This window comes from Myzus persicae, unplaced genomic scaffold (genome assembly GCF_001856785.1).
Source record: "Myzus persicae strain clone G006 unplaced genomic scaffold, MPER_G0061.0, whole genome shotgun sequence".
NCBI classification, from domain to species: Eukaryota; Metazoa; Arthropoda; class Insecta; order Hemiptera; family Aphididae; genus Myzus; species Myzus persicae.
The window spans coordinates 62,955-78,507 of NW_019103859.1; the positions used below are offsets into that span (position 1 = coordinate 62,955).

A 15,553-nucleotide genomic window follows, 5' to 3' on the forward strand; every position below is an offset into this window, starting at 1 on the left:
TCAATAAAAATTAAAAACAATTAATTATTTAAGCATTATACCACTCAACGTACATTTTAAATTTTATCAACACTGCGGTTGTAACTATATATATTATATAATGTAGGTACATAATAAATAATAAATAAATTCTTATGTATGATGTATTATAAATCATCAATGAGATATTATTTAGGTAGGCATGTGTAAGTAAAAATGCTTGTAATCAAATCATTATGAAGTCCTGCGGCATCGTAGTGCCGTAATAATATTATGTTTAAATTTACATTCGATGCAATTTTAAATTAAAAACACTTTTTACTTATATTTGAATGAACTGTGAACATTTAATTGACAATTAGCACAAAATTAAAATATACCATTACAATTAATGTATAAAAATAAAAATGTATATTAGTATAATATTTTTTTATAATAATCGATTATAAATTATATTATATATATTAATATATTAATTATATATATTAATAATACGAGTTTAGTTTATATATTTGTGGTTTTTTTAGTTTATTGACTTTTATGAGTATTAACTACTATTACTTTAATTTGAAAGAATTACCTTATTTATGTATATTTATTATTGAAATCACAAATATTTTGTTACGGTAGTAAATGTAATAAGTAAATATTTTTACCAAATTAAATATTAGAAAGAATAAATTATATAACGTATTTTGGGTACCATCAATACAATATAGGCATGAAATATAATGTATTAAAGTAGTTTTTGTTGTTTTGAATATTTTATATCAAATTAAAAATAAAACAATCGATTAGAAACTTCTTTTGATACATTGTAATCACATCTTATCTTTGATAATCATAACATTGATAGAAAATAGAAATACTTTTTATATTGTTACCTACTATTTATTATTGTAGTCACAAGTCGCAGCAAATAATTATTGACAAGGAATTGTTTGGACAATAATTATCAAAACGCCAATCCACTTCCGTCGAAAATGTGTACATTGTAATAGTATAATTTAAAGAAATCTTACATTTAATAATAACGAAGTATACGACTTGTTAAAATGAAAAAACAATACAATATACAGGCACAATGTTATTAATACTGTTATATCTTATATACCTATATGTACATAGAATATATACGCCATATTAATACAGTTGTTATACTTATGTACATATACATATAACCGATATAGGCATAATACAGATATTATTAAACTATAATGGTCAAGAGGATTTAAACAAACAAAGGGAGATTGTCTAGCTAAAAATTACAAACTTATTCAGTTAATAGATTATAACCAAATAACAAATGTTCAAAAACTTTGATATTTAAAGTACGTTGTCTGATCGTCTAAGCTGACGTCATACAAATATACAGGTGTGCGGCCCGCACTGACATTAAAAGTATTAGACAATTTAAAGTTAACACACAAAAAAAAATTATATTCTATTATATTATCCAAACATTTTGCAAGAAATACAGAGAAGTGTCGTCCATCGTCAAAAACATTAAATCAATGCAATAATAATTTTTCTTATATTATGCTAATTAATTTAATGATTTTTATACATTTTTTAATCTTTTAATTGATAAAATTATCATTATGTCGATTAATATCTTGTATAAATTAATGTATACGGTCTGCAAGTAATTTTCAAAATTAATATTTGGCTCTTTCCATAATTTAAAAAATATAATAATTGGTCGGCTGGTCTAGAGGTTACTATACTAGTATGAACGTAAAGTTCCACTGTCCGCTGTATCTAGGAGCTGCAGGGAAAACTTACCCACAGATATTGAGAATTGCCAGTGCACAGTCTATAAAATACAAATATTATACACGAAAGTCCATAACAATAAGACGCATTAAAATTAAAATTTTCTGTTAATCATATTGTGACGGATTAACAATGCGCCATGTAGGTACAACTTAAACGCCCCCAAGGTTCGAATATGTCACGAATCGTATACAGTTTATAAAACTAATATCAAACATTTTTATTTAAAAAAAAACAAACAGAAAAATTGTTCTGCTGCACCTATATATAGTAGGCCCGAGTATATTACGTCATTTATTAGGTCACTAAAATTGATGTGCTATATATATATTATATATTTTATTTATTAAAATTAAAATTGTTCAGCATACTGCAAGCTATTGCAAGTTTGCTTATGTCCAAGTGAAAAATCACAAATTACAATTACTAATTACAATAAGTTTGTGATATTGTGATAGTTACATTTTTATGTTGATATTAGTTAATAGGTAATTTTAGTATTAATTTAAGGTTGATCATCGTCTTCACTTAAATCTGACACAAGAAGATCTTTGGTAAAACTTGGTTTTAAACGCCGATTTTTCGTTTCGTTTCCCTGGTTGTAGAACCGTGCGCCATCGGATGTATTGCGATTTGCGTGAAAGTTTATGAATTGGATTCTTATCCAGTCTTGGAGAAGAAGGATGACTGTATCACTATGAATTTATCTATTCCTCACGAACCACGGGGCTTTTAGAAATATTCTCAAAAATTTGTTTTGAAGGATTTGGAGTTTGCTGATTTTAGTAGAAGAATCTGCTGCCTAGATTGGGCAGGCATAAGTGATTAATGGCAGGATTATTAAGATGTACCGTAAGGTGGAGAATTTCATTTGGAGGGTTGATTTAAAGTTCACTAAGGGGTAAAATGCATTCATTGGGTGATTTTTTTTTATGATGTGTTATATTTTAATTTAATAATAAATCATTCCACACAAAGACGGTTCTGAATAGAAATGTTGTCAGTCTCTGTAAGTATTAAGTAGTAGAGATGCTTATAGCTATATAAGTAGTAAGTGTAGTTCAGGGCGATTCAAAATTTATGTTACATTCATTTTACCACATCAATATTCAAAATAGTGAAAAATATATGATACAAAAGTTTTTTGATTTAGAAACATCTATTATGATTTCATAATTGATTGCAATATCTTATATTTTAATAATTTATTTAGATTAATTAATTTTTTTGAACTCACTATAACTTAACTGTCAGCCTATATATTTCTAAGGATATTGATGATATATTTACCTATATTGCTATTAGTTATATTACGAGTATTTTAAGATGTACAAATAATTTGCAATTTAAAAACTTGTTTTAAAAATAAAATAGGTGAAAAGCTCATGAAATACCCTAGACAATAATTTTACCTTTAATTTTGATAAGAGGTAATTTCACTCTAATTTTTAAACTAATGAAGCTAATCTGCTGAGCGTTAAATTTGCTATGTTACTTGCGAGACGGAAAGTAGAGACAGCAAATGTCTGTGTAATGTCCTCTTAATTGTAAGTATTTATTTTGCTATTAGTTATATATGTTGAACTAATTTTGGTCAAAAATAAATTGCATATTTTTTGTGGTAACTAGCTTTATTGCCTATCCGACCTTGACCCGCGTAAATTAAAACAAGATATAAGCAATCCATGCATTTTTGGTGGATAGTAATATGATAGTAACATTTTTGCTTATGGAAACCAGTTACAGTAAAAAAATAAATGGATTTGCCGTTATAATCGAAATATTAGTAATAGCGGGTAAGCCACCCTAAAATAACTGGTTGAGTTTATTACCTAAACCTTTCTTGAATCATAAGTATTCATCGAGTATTTTTTGATTGTATATGAGTTTTAACAATATACAAAGCCAGGGATCCTTAATAATATGTCTGAAAAATTTGGTGAAAATTACTAAAAAATTGTGGATTTTTATGTGAGTCATTTATTTATAACCTAACTAATAAGTAATAATATCTATATTAGTTGACTATCTATTACAGTCGATGTCTATATCTAAAGTATATATGTATAATATATAAATATAAGGTTTTCGTATATTGCTTTAGTTTAAATAATATACTCAATTATCTTTTTTCTTTCAAAATTGGTAGTGTATTTTTCCAGTACTCAAATTTCAACCATACACTTTGTCTCTAATATATTATAATAGTTGTTAATTTTACATTTGTATAAAATGCTTTATTAGCCTAAATGACAAAATTGAATACAACACAGAAAATTAAATCCAATCAAAATAGCTATTTTATTATCTGTAACGAATGGTAACCATTTAAATAAACCTAACAATATTCAATTTCCGTGAGCCAAAACTAAAATCATATTTGAAAAAACCTTCCAGAATCTTAATAAATCTATTGGCATCCCTTTTATTAAAACGGTCCAGTAGTTTTTAAGTTACAAACCAATATAAATAAACACTCTTTTTCATATACATATTATATTGTATCTATATTATTATAAATAACTAATATTAATATCTGTTATTAACTTATAAGTCAGTACCAATAACGTGCCATATAGAATGGTGTGAATTGGTTTAAGGTATTAATTGCTTAAAATTAATCTTAATATTTCGAAAATTTTATCGTGTAAGTATAATGAAATAATGAATAATAATACATGCAGTGGAAAAAGTATCATATTCTCACGAATAAAACAAAATAAAATACATTAACTGTAGTTTTTCATTTAAATATCCAATAACGTAAAAATTTAAGATTGAAACGTGTATAAAAAAATTATAATGTTTAGTTGTTGTAAGAAAAAATATTAAATTATGTGTTCATTATATTAAATATTAAAAATGTTTTGAATCAAAATTTAAATTTTAAATTTAAACTTATACCAAGATTAAAATTATCATTCGTAAATCGATGAAAAATAAAAATGCCATCGAACATAATATTATATAATAATAATATCTATAAATAGTATAAATAGAGATAAAATATTTTTAACATTATTATAGTATTATACCATATCCATAAAGGTTCAATTTTTTTTTTGATACTTTTTATTATTTTAAAAAGTTCCAGAAATGTACTTATGACCCCCCCCCCCCGGCTAAGTAATAACTAAGATCTAATTTGCTACTAGGAACCACCCTCAAAGTTGAACATTTTATTTTTACAAAAGGTGATGACAGATAACAATAACATGTCATTGTACAAATAATAGATTCTGAGCGGAGCATTAACGTATTATAGAAAACCAATCTTTTTTTTCTAAAATATAGATTGAGGAAATAAGAAATAAGAAATAACAATTTCCTATATTTTAAGCACTTAAGTATGTTCTCCACAAAATGCTCATCAAAATAAAAATATTTCAAAATTCTTATATTAAAATGTCAATTAGGTATCTACCTAAGTACCTTATGAAAAGTAAGAACCTTCATTTTTGCCCCATCATAGATCATAGCCTTAATGGTGAAAAATTTGAATTTATGTGAGATAACCTTACAACTGTAGACAAAAGTTTCACCCAAAGATACCTTCTATACATATTGACTTATGGCAGTCATAAAAATAAAATGTATAAAGTATTTAATTTTGATACATTTTTAAGATCTGTTAATCAATGAAAAAAAAAAATAATGTTAAATAATAATTTTTGTTAACTTGCTAAAATTAAACTATACTTGTTTTTGTGTAACTTCTAGGTATGTTTTTATGTAATTACACTCAATAGTAAACATATTTGATGGTCCTTAATTGTATTATGCACAAAATATATGCTGCGACTATATAATATATATATATTTATACCTATACCATATAAGACGAAAACAAGTACCCCCTATACCATTTGGTATTTGAAAATCATAACATTTGTATACAGCTATAAATAATTTAATATAATATCACTGTTGTATAAATCATAACTTTCAACAGTAAAAACGACGTTTAAAAATATGCACTTTCATCGTTTAAATTTCATGCTGATATCGCGTAGATATGTGCATAATTATAGAGTAAAATGTACCTAAACCTATTATATGATAGAATAAGATAGATTAAAAAGCGCAGTGACCAGTCGGTCAGTTCAAATTCCTATATGAGTATACCTGCAAATCCGTGAGTGTTAAGTTGCTATATTATTACTGTTATTATTGTTTTGATTATTATTTACTACCTACCTACAGTAACGATCATTATTATTACATACCTCTGAGCTCCCGAGCGCCTGACAACCGGTCCTTCTTTTTCCTTATTTCCCCGTTTATAAGTGTTTGGTGGCGATATCGTTGGAGATATTGTACAATTATATTATTTGAACATGACGCGATGTGCCTAAATTTCTAAATACGTTACGATAGTAACACGCGACCGGCGAAATCCGACGAAATCCGACGAAATCACGCATACGGACTAACTCTCCCGCGTGTTTATAAGGTTATGTAATAAACTGTATTATAATAATAGCATGCGCACTGTAAAATAAGCGTGTGAATAGAAGCAATTCCGAAAAGCTGGCTTAATAATAAGTTAAAAAATATATAGGTACCTATACATTTAGCTAAATTCTCAACATTGTTCCCAATCAACTCTCATTTTTAATTTATCCACTTTTAAGGTACCAATTGTACTAATATGTTAGGCATGTACGTTTAAGTATAAGAGTACGCGACGGACGGTTTTGATGTTTTTCATCGATTGGTTGAATGAATGCAAGAGTGCATATATGGTGAAAACCTGTCGACAGTGCCGTGTACTTTCATAGATGATTTTCAAGCGCCATAGTCTACAATAAAAAAAATATAATGGTGAATTAAAATAATTTTTTTCCTAAACATTGCACATCGTCGAGAGAATAAAATTTGGTTGTATTATTTTCTAACAATAACAATTATTGTTATGTTTTTTTAAACCTCTAAACTCTCTTCCTCCGAAAAAATTAAGGGTTTGGTAAAAATGTATTGTGGAGGAACGCGCATAGATGCATTTTTTAGGGGGTAGGGGCTGAAGTTTATAGGAGGTTAGCACTCCCAGTGTTGTAATCAGCACCTTCATAATTTATGCTTGTATGATCAATTATTATTAGTTCTTTTTTTTTTTTTTTAACATATATTTACAATCTATTTTACAATAATCAGTAAGTATGATGACAAAGTTTATATGACATTATGAAATATTCGAATAGGAAGACCCTCAGTAGTGTTATTATTAGTTCTTATGGAGAGAAATTGCTCATTGTGTGAACCATAAAACTTAACGAAAAAATAGAGGGTTCAGCACAGATTTTTCATTAAAATTACGCCCCTGAATTCTGAATGTTACTGAATCAGTAATAGTTGCGTTCCAGGATACTAATGACTATATGATTTGGTCCGGATTGTAATTATTATGATTGAATTTTGTTACCATACTTAAGTAGTGAAGGTTTCCAATAGAAATTGGACGGGATGTTTTACTCTGTTCACCGTAATATCAATCTATATATATATTATCTATATTGAAATACTGAAATTCGTACATAATTACCACAAAGTACTAAAATAGTAGTACCTAGTCAAATAGTTAAGATAAGACTTGAAATGTCAGAAAATGCGAAATCTCAATTCTCAATGTTAAATTTATTTGGACCAATATTTTTGCATAGAATATCCGAGTATAAAATGAAATGACGGAAAACAATATTTTTAACCTACCTTCAACAATATGATATAAAATATTGTATATTATTGGCAGGTAAATGACTATCGCAATAAACGTGTTATCTACTAAATATATAGATAATTATATAGTCACTTAAACATTTACAGACGTAATTGGTTATTATGAGTGCAACGTTGGTAAATGTTATCGGGACGCAATTCGTTAACTGCACCAGAGAAATGCTGCTCTATGGTGGCTCGTCTGCCGCATACGTGTAAGACTTAACGGGGGTAATGACTAATGAGGGAATAAAATAAACGGTAAGACCTGCAAAAACAGATGATGGGGCGCGGGTAGGCGGAAAAAAGTGCGAGTGTGTCTGCGGACGCGGAAGACCGAACACGACAGGACGCGCAGGGCGACAATGCACAATATAATATTATGAGTGTGTATTATAATAAAGACGTCGTGCAGAGACTGTAGAAAGCGGCCCGGCCGGAGACCACCGCCGCCGCCGCGACTGAGACGGAAAGTTAGAGAGAGAGAGAGAGAGAGAGAGAGAGAGAGAGAGAGAGAGAGAGAGAGTGAACGAGTGAGCGAGTGAGAGAGTGTACACATACACAAACAATCGTCATCATCGCCGCACAAATGATCCAAACGAGTGAAAACTGTCAAAAGAAGAAAATCGGTTTTTGCATTAAAAAAAAAAAATGATAATAATAATAATAACACAAACGGTCGTGTGTGTGCTGGTACTACGGAGAGAACGCGAGCCGAGATAAACAACGGAAGAAAGAGAAGAAATCCTAAGAGGTGATGGCTTCGGGAAACTTTCCTGCGGTTCTGGTCCGGTGGTCCTCTCGTTCGGCAGTGCGAGGGGTGGGGGTCACGGTCCACGCAATGGTTTTCCACCGCCGGCGGCCGAGGGGGCCCGCCGTCTCCGGTCGGCGCCGCCCGGGCGGTTCTCTCCCGCGAGTCGCGATCCCGACGCCCGTTCAGTGACTAATAAAACATCGGACGTGCGTTATTAAACGGCTACTAAGCGATCCGCCGCCGTGGCACTACGCCGACAAATACACACAAACAAACAAACAACACACAAACGTGCGCGCGCCGACTCCGCAAGTCGTTTCATGTTAGTGTGTATGATAATAATAATATATTATCGTCTGCTCGTGTGTCCGCACCAGTGTCATTGCAAGTCATCTCACCGTCGGGGCCTGACGTGCCGAAACGGACTTCCGTCGCTTCCGGTCCCATCGATTTGACTGCCGTTTTTGTTCCCGACCACTGCCGAGAAGGTAAACATTCACCTGCATAATATTAACAGTCCGCTGGGACTTTATAAATTTTTTTTACCACCGAGTTTGTTCTACCTCAACAAGGTTAGGTTAGGTTAGGCTATTGAAGGGAAAACGTCCGTGTCTTACTCGGTTATACTCAACTATGTGTAACATGGTAACACGTGATTTTCCTCGAATAAACCGAAATGGCCGTACAAAAATAATTACATAAGTACTTATTATATATTTTCAAAAACACTTAAACTTATGAATAACGTTTTGTCAATTTTTCTTGTCTCATAGTCACATATTTATGTGTGAATTTATTTCTTTACGATAGGTTAGTTTTTTTTTTGTAACTAATTAAATGGGGTGGAAGACTTATACTACGTTCTCGTCTTGGTGGCAAACAAAAAATGTTCTACAAAGATTAAATTAGCATATAAACCACCAGCGGCATTAATTGTTACACTTTTCGTAAAACTGTATGACAGGTTGAGACTTGGCAAAAAATATGACTTTTTAATCATACCAAATAGATATTAATGTAAGTATTTTTCTTTGGTTGGAAATATAAAATATAATAACTAAGACGAGATATTGTATTTTGCACTAACAGTTAAATAAATTCTTATTTTTTGAAAATTATTTGTAACATAATCAAGTCTTTAATATACTTAATACATGACTCGTGTAGTATATAATTTACAATATATTATATATCATGGTCCATAATGGATATCGATTTTTTTAGATCTCCAACTATAATATTATATCTATGAACGATCATTTAATTTGATAATTTCTACGAAATTATTATGAAGTTCAAGTTCATTGGTGAATGCCGTTTACAAGATAAATTCTTTCGTTACGCATTGTTTTAGGTTAGGTAATCAACTCGTGATATTTTTTTATTGTGTTTTTATAATTAAATTAAAAAAACAATGATGAACTAAAAAATAAATGTACGAAAATAGAAAAATAAAATAAAATAATATTTTGTTCTTCCACTTATTTTGGTTTCTTAGGATGACAAAAAGAAAGTTAAATATAAAATAGGTTTTAGTTACAAATAATTGACGAATGTACCTATCTAAGTATATTATGTACAAATAATTCATAGTGTCACATTTTATACATACTGTTGCATATTTTGAATAATTGTAAACCTAGACTATTAGACAAACATTTAACGGTTTGAATAGGATTTTTGTTTGTACAATACAATTAATATCAAAATCTAGTAAGGTAGAATATTCATTTGTGAAATATCAAAGCCTATTGTCATGAAGATTCTATGTGGATACGTGACAGTCAACACTCACGTTTGATTTTCTACTGTATTGTCAGATGTTAAATCTACTATCGGAGACGTATGTGCTCAAAACAAATTAAATCAAACACAAAAACGAACCCCTCTAATTGGCGTAACCTGAAAATTTCCAGAGTCAACGAGATCGAGAATTCTTTTTCTTTTTTTTTACTGGGAATAATATGTTACAGTTACAGAAATAGAAAGTACTTTCACCGTTTCCGCGCTTCAATAACCGCGTGAACCCACCAACGAATTTTCATTGCACCGTATCCTTTCTCGAACCATCCGAATGTTGTCTTGCACAGTGACACGTGGGTCGCGAACAGTACCGGAGTGTTTACGAATAACACATTTTCGTATTTTATATTATATACATCAAAAATCATAACAACGTATAAATAACATTTTTTTTTAAAAATAATCCTATGACCTTACAATAGTGCATTACAAAACTGTGCACAAGCTATACAATCGCGGGAGTACATAAAGGTAATAAATTATGAAGTATTAACGAAATTTTGATAAATTAGTCACAGATTATTATAAAATAAAACGACTTTATGAAAGTGAAATGATTAAAAAGTAATTTAGCGATACCCAGTCATTAGCATCGTAATTGTGAATGATGAGATGGAAAGTAGAAATGTTTTTTTTTACACATACCTTCTAGTAAGTTACTAGTATAGGTGCACTTAAAATATTTTGACGGCCATCATTCGACGTAAACAAAGTTACTCTCAATAATTATACTTATAATTTTTATTTCCATAATATAATTTAGTCATTTAATTTAATTGTAATGCATTTATTTATTTATTTTTGCAGTACATAGCTGAAGGATTCTTTTCAAAGGATGTCAACAATCTTTCATTACATACCGGTGTAATAAAAAAATGTTTACAATGTACATTTGGGTTGTTGCCGTATTGCCGGTAATCTTAGTGTCAGCCAATACAGAATCACGGTCCTATAACTCAGCGCCAAACACACAAACTAATTATATAATCACATCCAAGCCATTCACCGTTAGAGATGACGCAAACGCGGGAACGATAAAATGGAGACGTGACACGATAACCGGAGCTTCACTTATCGGAGCATCAGATCCTGCCAAGATGAAATATTCAATAGAGTGTACTGATAACAACGAGTGCGCGGGGATTGAGCTGGGAGGATCTGACGCCACCTTCAAACCGTATACCCAGGATGAACTAAATCGAATACTCAAACGTTACGGCGAAGCGGACAGTGAATCTGAATCGTCTGACAAAATATTAACGTACGAAGATAGTGGCAATCAAGATAAATCCAAGGCATCGTGGAATTCGGTGGATCCACAACAGAGTCCAAAAAACCCTTATGACGATCGACGCGGATGGGTCACATTGGAACCAATGGCTTGGTCATCGTCACACATCCAGAAATGGGAACCAAACAATCGACCAACATGGCCGCCACCACCCCAAGAGCACACACAAGCCAGCTATTCTCCATGGGCCAGTAACAGACCTATACAACGACCCAGTAATAATAATTATCATCAGCCTCAACAGCAGCAATCTGATTGGACCACTGAGCGCCCTTGGATTCGACCCACTTATGACTATTCGTCCAAGCCATCACAAGCGTCTAATTATCAAAAACCGTCGGCACCTCATAACTCTCAGAGCTTTTATGGATGGAACAACGCAGAGCAAGATATAATTACTGACGGAAAACCTGGGCAATTTCCTGCCGACGCTTACCACAAACCATGGAACGGTGACTATGGACAGACATCTTATGGTGGCCCGAGACCCACGGAAGCCGAAGGGGATGGACAATGGGTGCTTTTATCTAGCACTAAAGGTTATTCTATCCCACATCGACCTAACCGGAGCCTACAAGGAAGATCAATATCCATAGAAACGGTCAACAGACCGGTTGAAACTGTAAGTAGATCAGATGAAATGACTGGTCGATCAGCAGAGACGGTAAGCCGGCCAATATCGTCCAAGAGAACTGTACGGTTAATGGTTTTGCCACCTGATAAAGATTCACAAAATACTACTACATCACACAATGGCATGATCGAAGTGGACATTTCAAGGAAATCTGTGGATCAAGAACAAAGGGAGTTTGCCGCTAGAGCACTTAAAGAAAGCGAAAATGATGTGCAAGTGTTTTCCGACAGGTCGGCAAAGTCCAACGACGAGCGAAGAGCTATGCTGGCCGCAGTAGGCGCTGGAATGCTACCAGCTGCTACCATGGCGATGTTCCTCCCAATGATGGTTAACAGAAAACGCAGGGATCTTACGACTAGACCAGAAGTAGTACTGCATCATCACGTATATCCTAGATAATTATTGACTCTAAATTACCTGTAATTTCTTTTCTTTAATCGTCACCTTTTTGCGTTCCGCTCAATGTTTATTTGATGTCGTTGCCAATACCTTTAATACCTTTTGAGCACTGTTATGTAACTACACGATAACTAATTATTTATTTATTTAATGTAATAGTATTAATCCAGTTGTATTTAATTAATTTATTAAGTGCTTGTATACTGTATATTGTAATTTGATACGCAGTATCACATTTTATTTTATATTAAGTAAATATTTTGGGTAAAAGTGAAATAAAAATAAACACACATTGTATTTATTCGATAAATAAAACACTGTATATTGTTACGTATAAAAAAATATAAAATTTAAATTAATATTTACAGATAGGTACATATTATGTGCTATACAATAGTAGCAATGTACCAATCACTTAAGCTTACAATATGTATTTAAACATTGAATACAAATACATATTATTTTATTTTCTCTCAAAAACATATTACAAATCAATTCAATTTACAATATGTTTGTAGATCCCAAAACTTGATCATAAAAAAAAATCCATAGAATATTGTATGGATATTTTTTAGTTTAAGTTTTTAGTCTTGAAAATATTATCAGAGAAATTCCCCAGTTCATTGTACATTCCCATCATATCACCAAACTTATTTTAACTCGACTTAAAAGTAACTAATTTGAATAAATCCTATGTCTAATTGATCTTCGTTGTCGTTTCTCATCTGATACATTTGAATCTGATTTGACATTTTGTTCCTGTTTGTTATCTGGCTGTTGTCTGTCATTGGACTTTTGTAGGCTCCTAACCATGTGTGTCATTTTTCTCTGGATAGCATTTACATATTGTGTGAAACTAGCTGCTGTGTTTTTTAGGATTTCAATTCCCATTTTCAATTTGACTTCAGCTACTCTTCTTAAAAGATCTATTAATGAAAATTGGTTGTTATTCACAGTAGGTGATTCTGAAGAGTCGGGTATTTTAGTTGAGACAGGTGACGTAGATGTGGTTGTAGAAGAAGCAATATCACCAATTGTATGATTTTCAGTACTCTTATCGACAGATTTTTCGGTAGGCTTTACTGTAGTTTCATCTGGTAATTGGGCATCAATTTCATTATGTTCGTCTACTTGACGCCTTATTCTTAAACTTCGAGGTCCGTGTTCCATCTTCATTGTTTGGTGTACATTAACGGATATTTGTTCAGGGTTCACACTTTGTTCATAAAATTTTGGAATACCTTGTAGTGCAGAAAATGTCGGATCTGACGATGAAGTGGTAGAGCTTTCTTTTTCATCTGTTCGGTGATTATCAAAATTGTAATTTACGGCTACTGCTTCTTCTTTAGGTACATCTTGAACATATCCTGGATACTTTGGTGCTTCAAAAGAAGATTGATCTTCTTTATACACTCCTTTAACCTGTGAAGTACTCTGATATTTAGGTTGTTCGTAAGCGTTGGACGAATCAAATTTAAGTTCATCATAATGGTGATTTTGGTAAGTATCATCTTGGCTGTCTTGTGTGTGTTCAAATGCTGGTCCTTCGGATGCATCTAAAGGAGTATATGGTACCTTATCTTGAGTAGCACTTACATCAATTGTCGAATACTTTGATGTATCTGGAGCTGAATATTTACTAGTGTCGGGGGCTGAATATTTTGTACTTTCAACAACCGCGTATTTGGTTCCGTCATGTGTAGAATATTTAGTTGTATCTGCTGCTGCAACATATTTAGTTACATCATGAGCAGAATATTTATTAGTGTCATGGGTGGTGTATTTTGGTACATCATGAACGGCAGGGTATTCAGATGGTTGATAAGATGACTTGTACTTAGGAACTGCATCAGGACGTTCTCTACCATACGGATTATGACCATAAGACATTCCAGACAGCACCTGTCCGAACACTTGTTCTTCAGGCTGAGAGTTGTCAGTTTCAGGAGGAACATAACCAGGACCATGTCCATGACTATGGCCATGTACGTGAGAATCAGTACGTCTTAATGGTACTAAAGGTATAGCAGCTCCTCCTAATGGTGAATATAGTAGTAACCCTGCTAAACCAGCAGTTAACATCAAGCCAACTAAACCAACTCCGACATTGGGCATAACTTCACGAGCTAAATAGTTGTAAATTCGAGTTGATAATGGTCGACCTGGAGTTATTTTAGTACTCTGTTCATCAATTTTACTTTGAGCGTCGTCATTTGAAACTTTAACAGGCTTACGCTTATTCTTGTTCTTCTTCTTTTTCTTCTTTTTTAATGAAGTATTTTGTGTAGTAGAATTACTTGATTCTGTGACATTATCTGCAATTTCAGTTACATTAAGGTTTGATACTGTTGTGGAAGAAGATGATGTAGTAATAGTAACCGTGGGTACAGTAGTAGAAGACAATGCCATTGTGTTATTTAAAGGTTTAGAAATAACGACGGCAGTAGATGTTATTTTTGTTGTCAGAGGTTTTTCTGTTTTCTTAGTATTATTTGCAGATGGTCTCTGTCTAGGTGGTACATGAGGAAATGTGACAACAGGAGTTCCAAATCTAGTATTATTATCCAGAGTAGGTAATTCAGAAAGAGGAGTGGTCACTTCTTCAACTTTCTCTTTCACTGTAGTTGTAGTAGGTATTTTTCCAACAATGACTGGAGTCTTATTTTTAAATTTGGAATCTTGTAACTTGATCGGGGATTCGGTGACTGGTGAATGAACTGTAGTCATTTTTTCAGTTGTAGGTTTCCTTTTTCTTGTAGTGCTTGTTTCATACGACTGTAAAAGTGAAGAAGTAGTTGCATCAGCTGGTTTCGGTACTTTTTTAATTGTAGCCATATTTAATGGTGCTGGTGAGGATTCACCACCCAATAGAATCCAAGTTGACAAATCTCCTGTTGGTCTTGTGGGTCCATCTGATGATATTTTGTAACTGTATGGGCCTACGGCGTGTACATCTTCATCAGTTAGCACAGGCACTGCTTCTCCTTTTACAGGTGATTCATTTTTTTGAACTGTTCTAATTTCTGAAGATACAACCATATTGCTAGATGTAGATGTTTGAAGAAGTTGATCACTAACTGACTTCACAGAATCATCCATCAGCGGAGGCTTAGTAGTATGGGCCCGGGCATCCCCTGCATTGATGGCTGTCTCTGCAAACACGACGATCGGTGTTGCCACTTCATCTTTCCTATAAAAATTA

The 15,553-nt window shown here is 32.2% G+C and overlaps 2 protein-coding genes across 4 annotated transcripts in view; one reads left to right on the top strand and one right to left on the bottom strand.

The window, feature by feature from the left end:
* Positions 1–8,409: 8,409 nt before the first annotated feature.
* On the top strand, positions 8,410–12,782 carry LOC111035517. Of its 2 annotated transcripts, none has more exons than XM_022317161.1 (2): positions 8,410–8,712; positions 10,835–12,782. In XM_022317161.1, the coding sequence occupies exon 2, from the start codon at positions 10,903–10,905 to the stop codon at positions 12,349–12,351; it is 1,449 nt and encodes a 482-aa protein (XP_022172853.1). In that variant the 5' UTR covers positions 8,410–8,712; positions 10,835–10,902; the 3' UTR covers positions 12,352–12,782. The 2 variants fall into 2 exon arrangements, with proteins under 2 accessions (XP_022172853.1, XP_022172854.1); XM_022317162.1 differs by lacking the exon at positions 8,410–8,712 and adding an exon at positions 10,303–10,498.
* Positions 12,783–12,797: 15 nt separating this feature from the next.
* LOC111035516 (mucin-5AC-like) overlaps positions 12,798–15,553 on the bottom strand; it is a 50,026-nt gene continuing 47,270 nt past the window's right edge. For both annotated transcript variants that reach the window (XM_022317160.1, XM_022317159.1), the window contains one exon: positions 12,798–15,541. In XM_022317160.1, the coding sequence (XP_022172852.1) occupies positions 13,027–15,541 (2,515 nt within the window). In that variant the 3' untranslated portion in view covers positions 12,798–13,026. The remainder of the gene's footprint in view (positions 15,542–15,553) is intronic.

Coding starts and splice junctions, on each gene's coding strand:
- LOC111035517 (XM_022317161.1), top strand. CDS start 10,903: ATGTTTACAATGTACATTTGGGTTGTTGCCGTATTGCCGGTAATCTTA.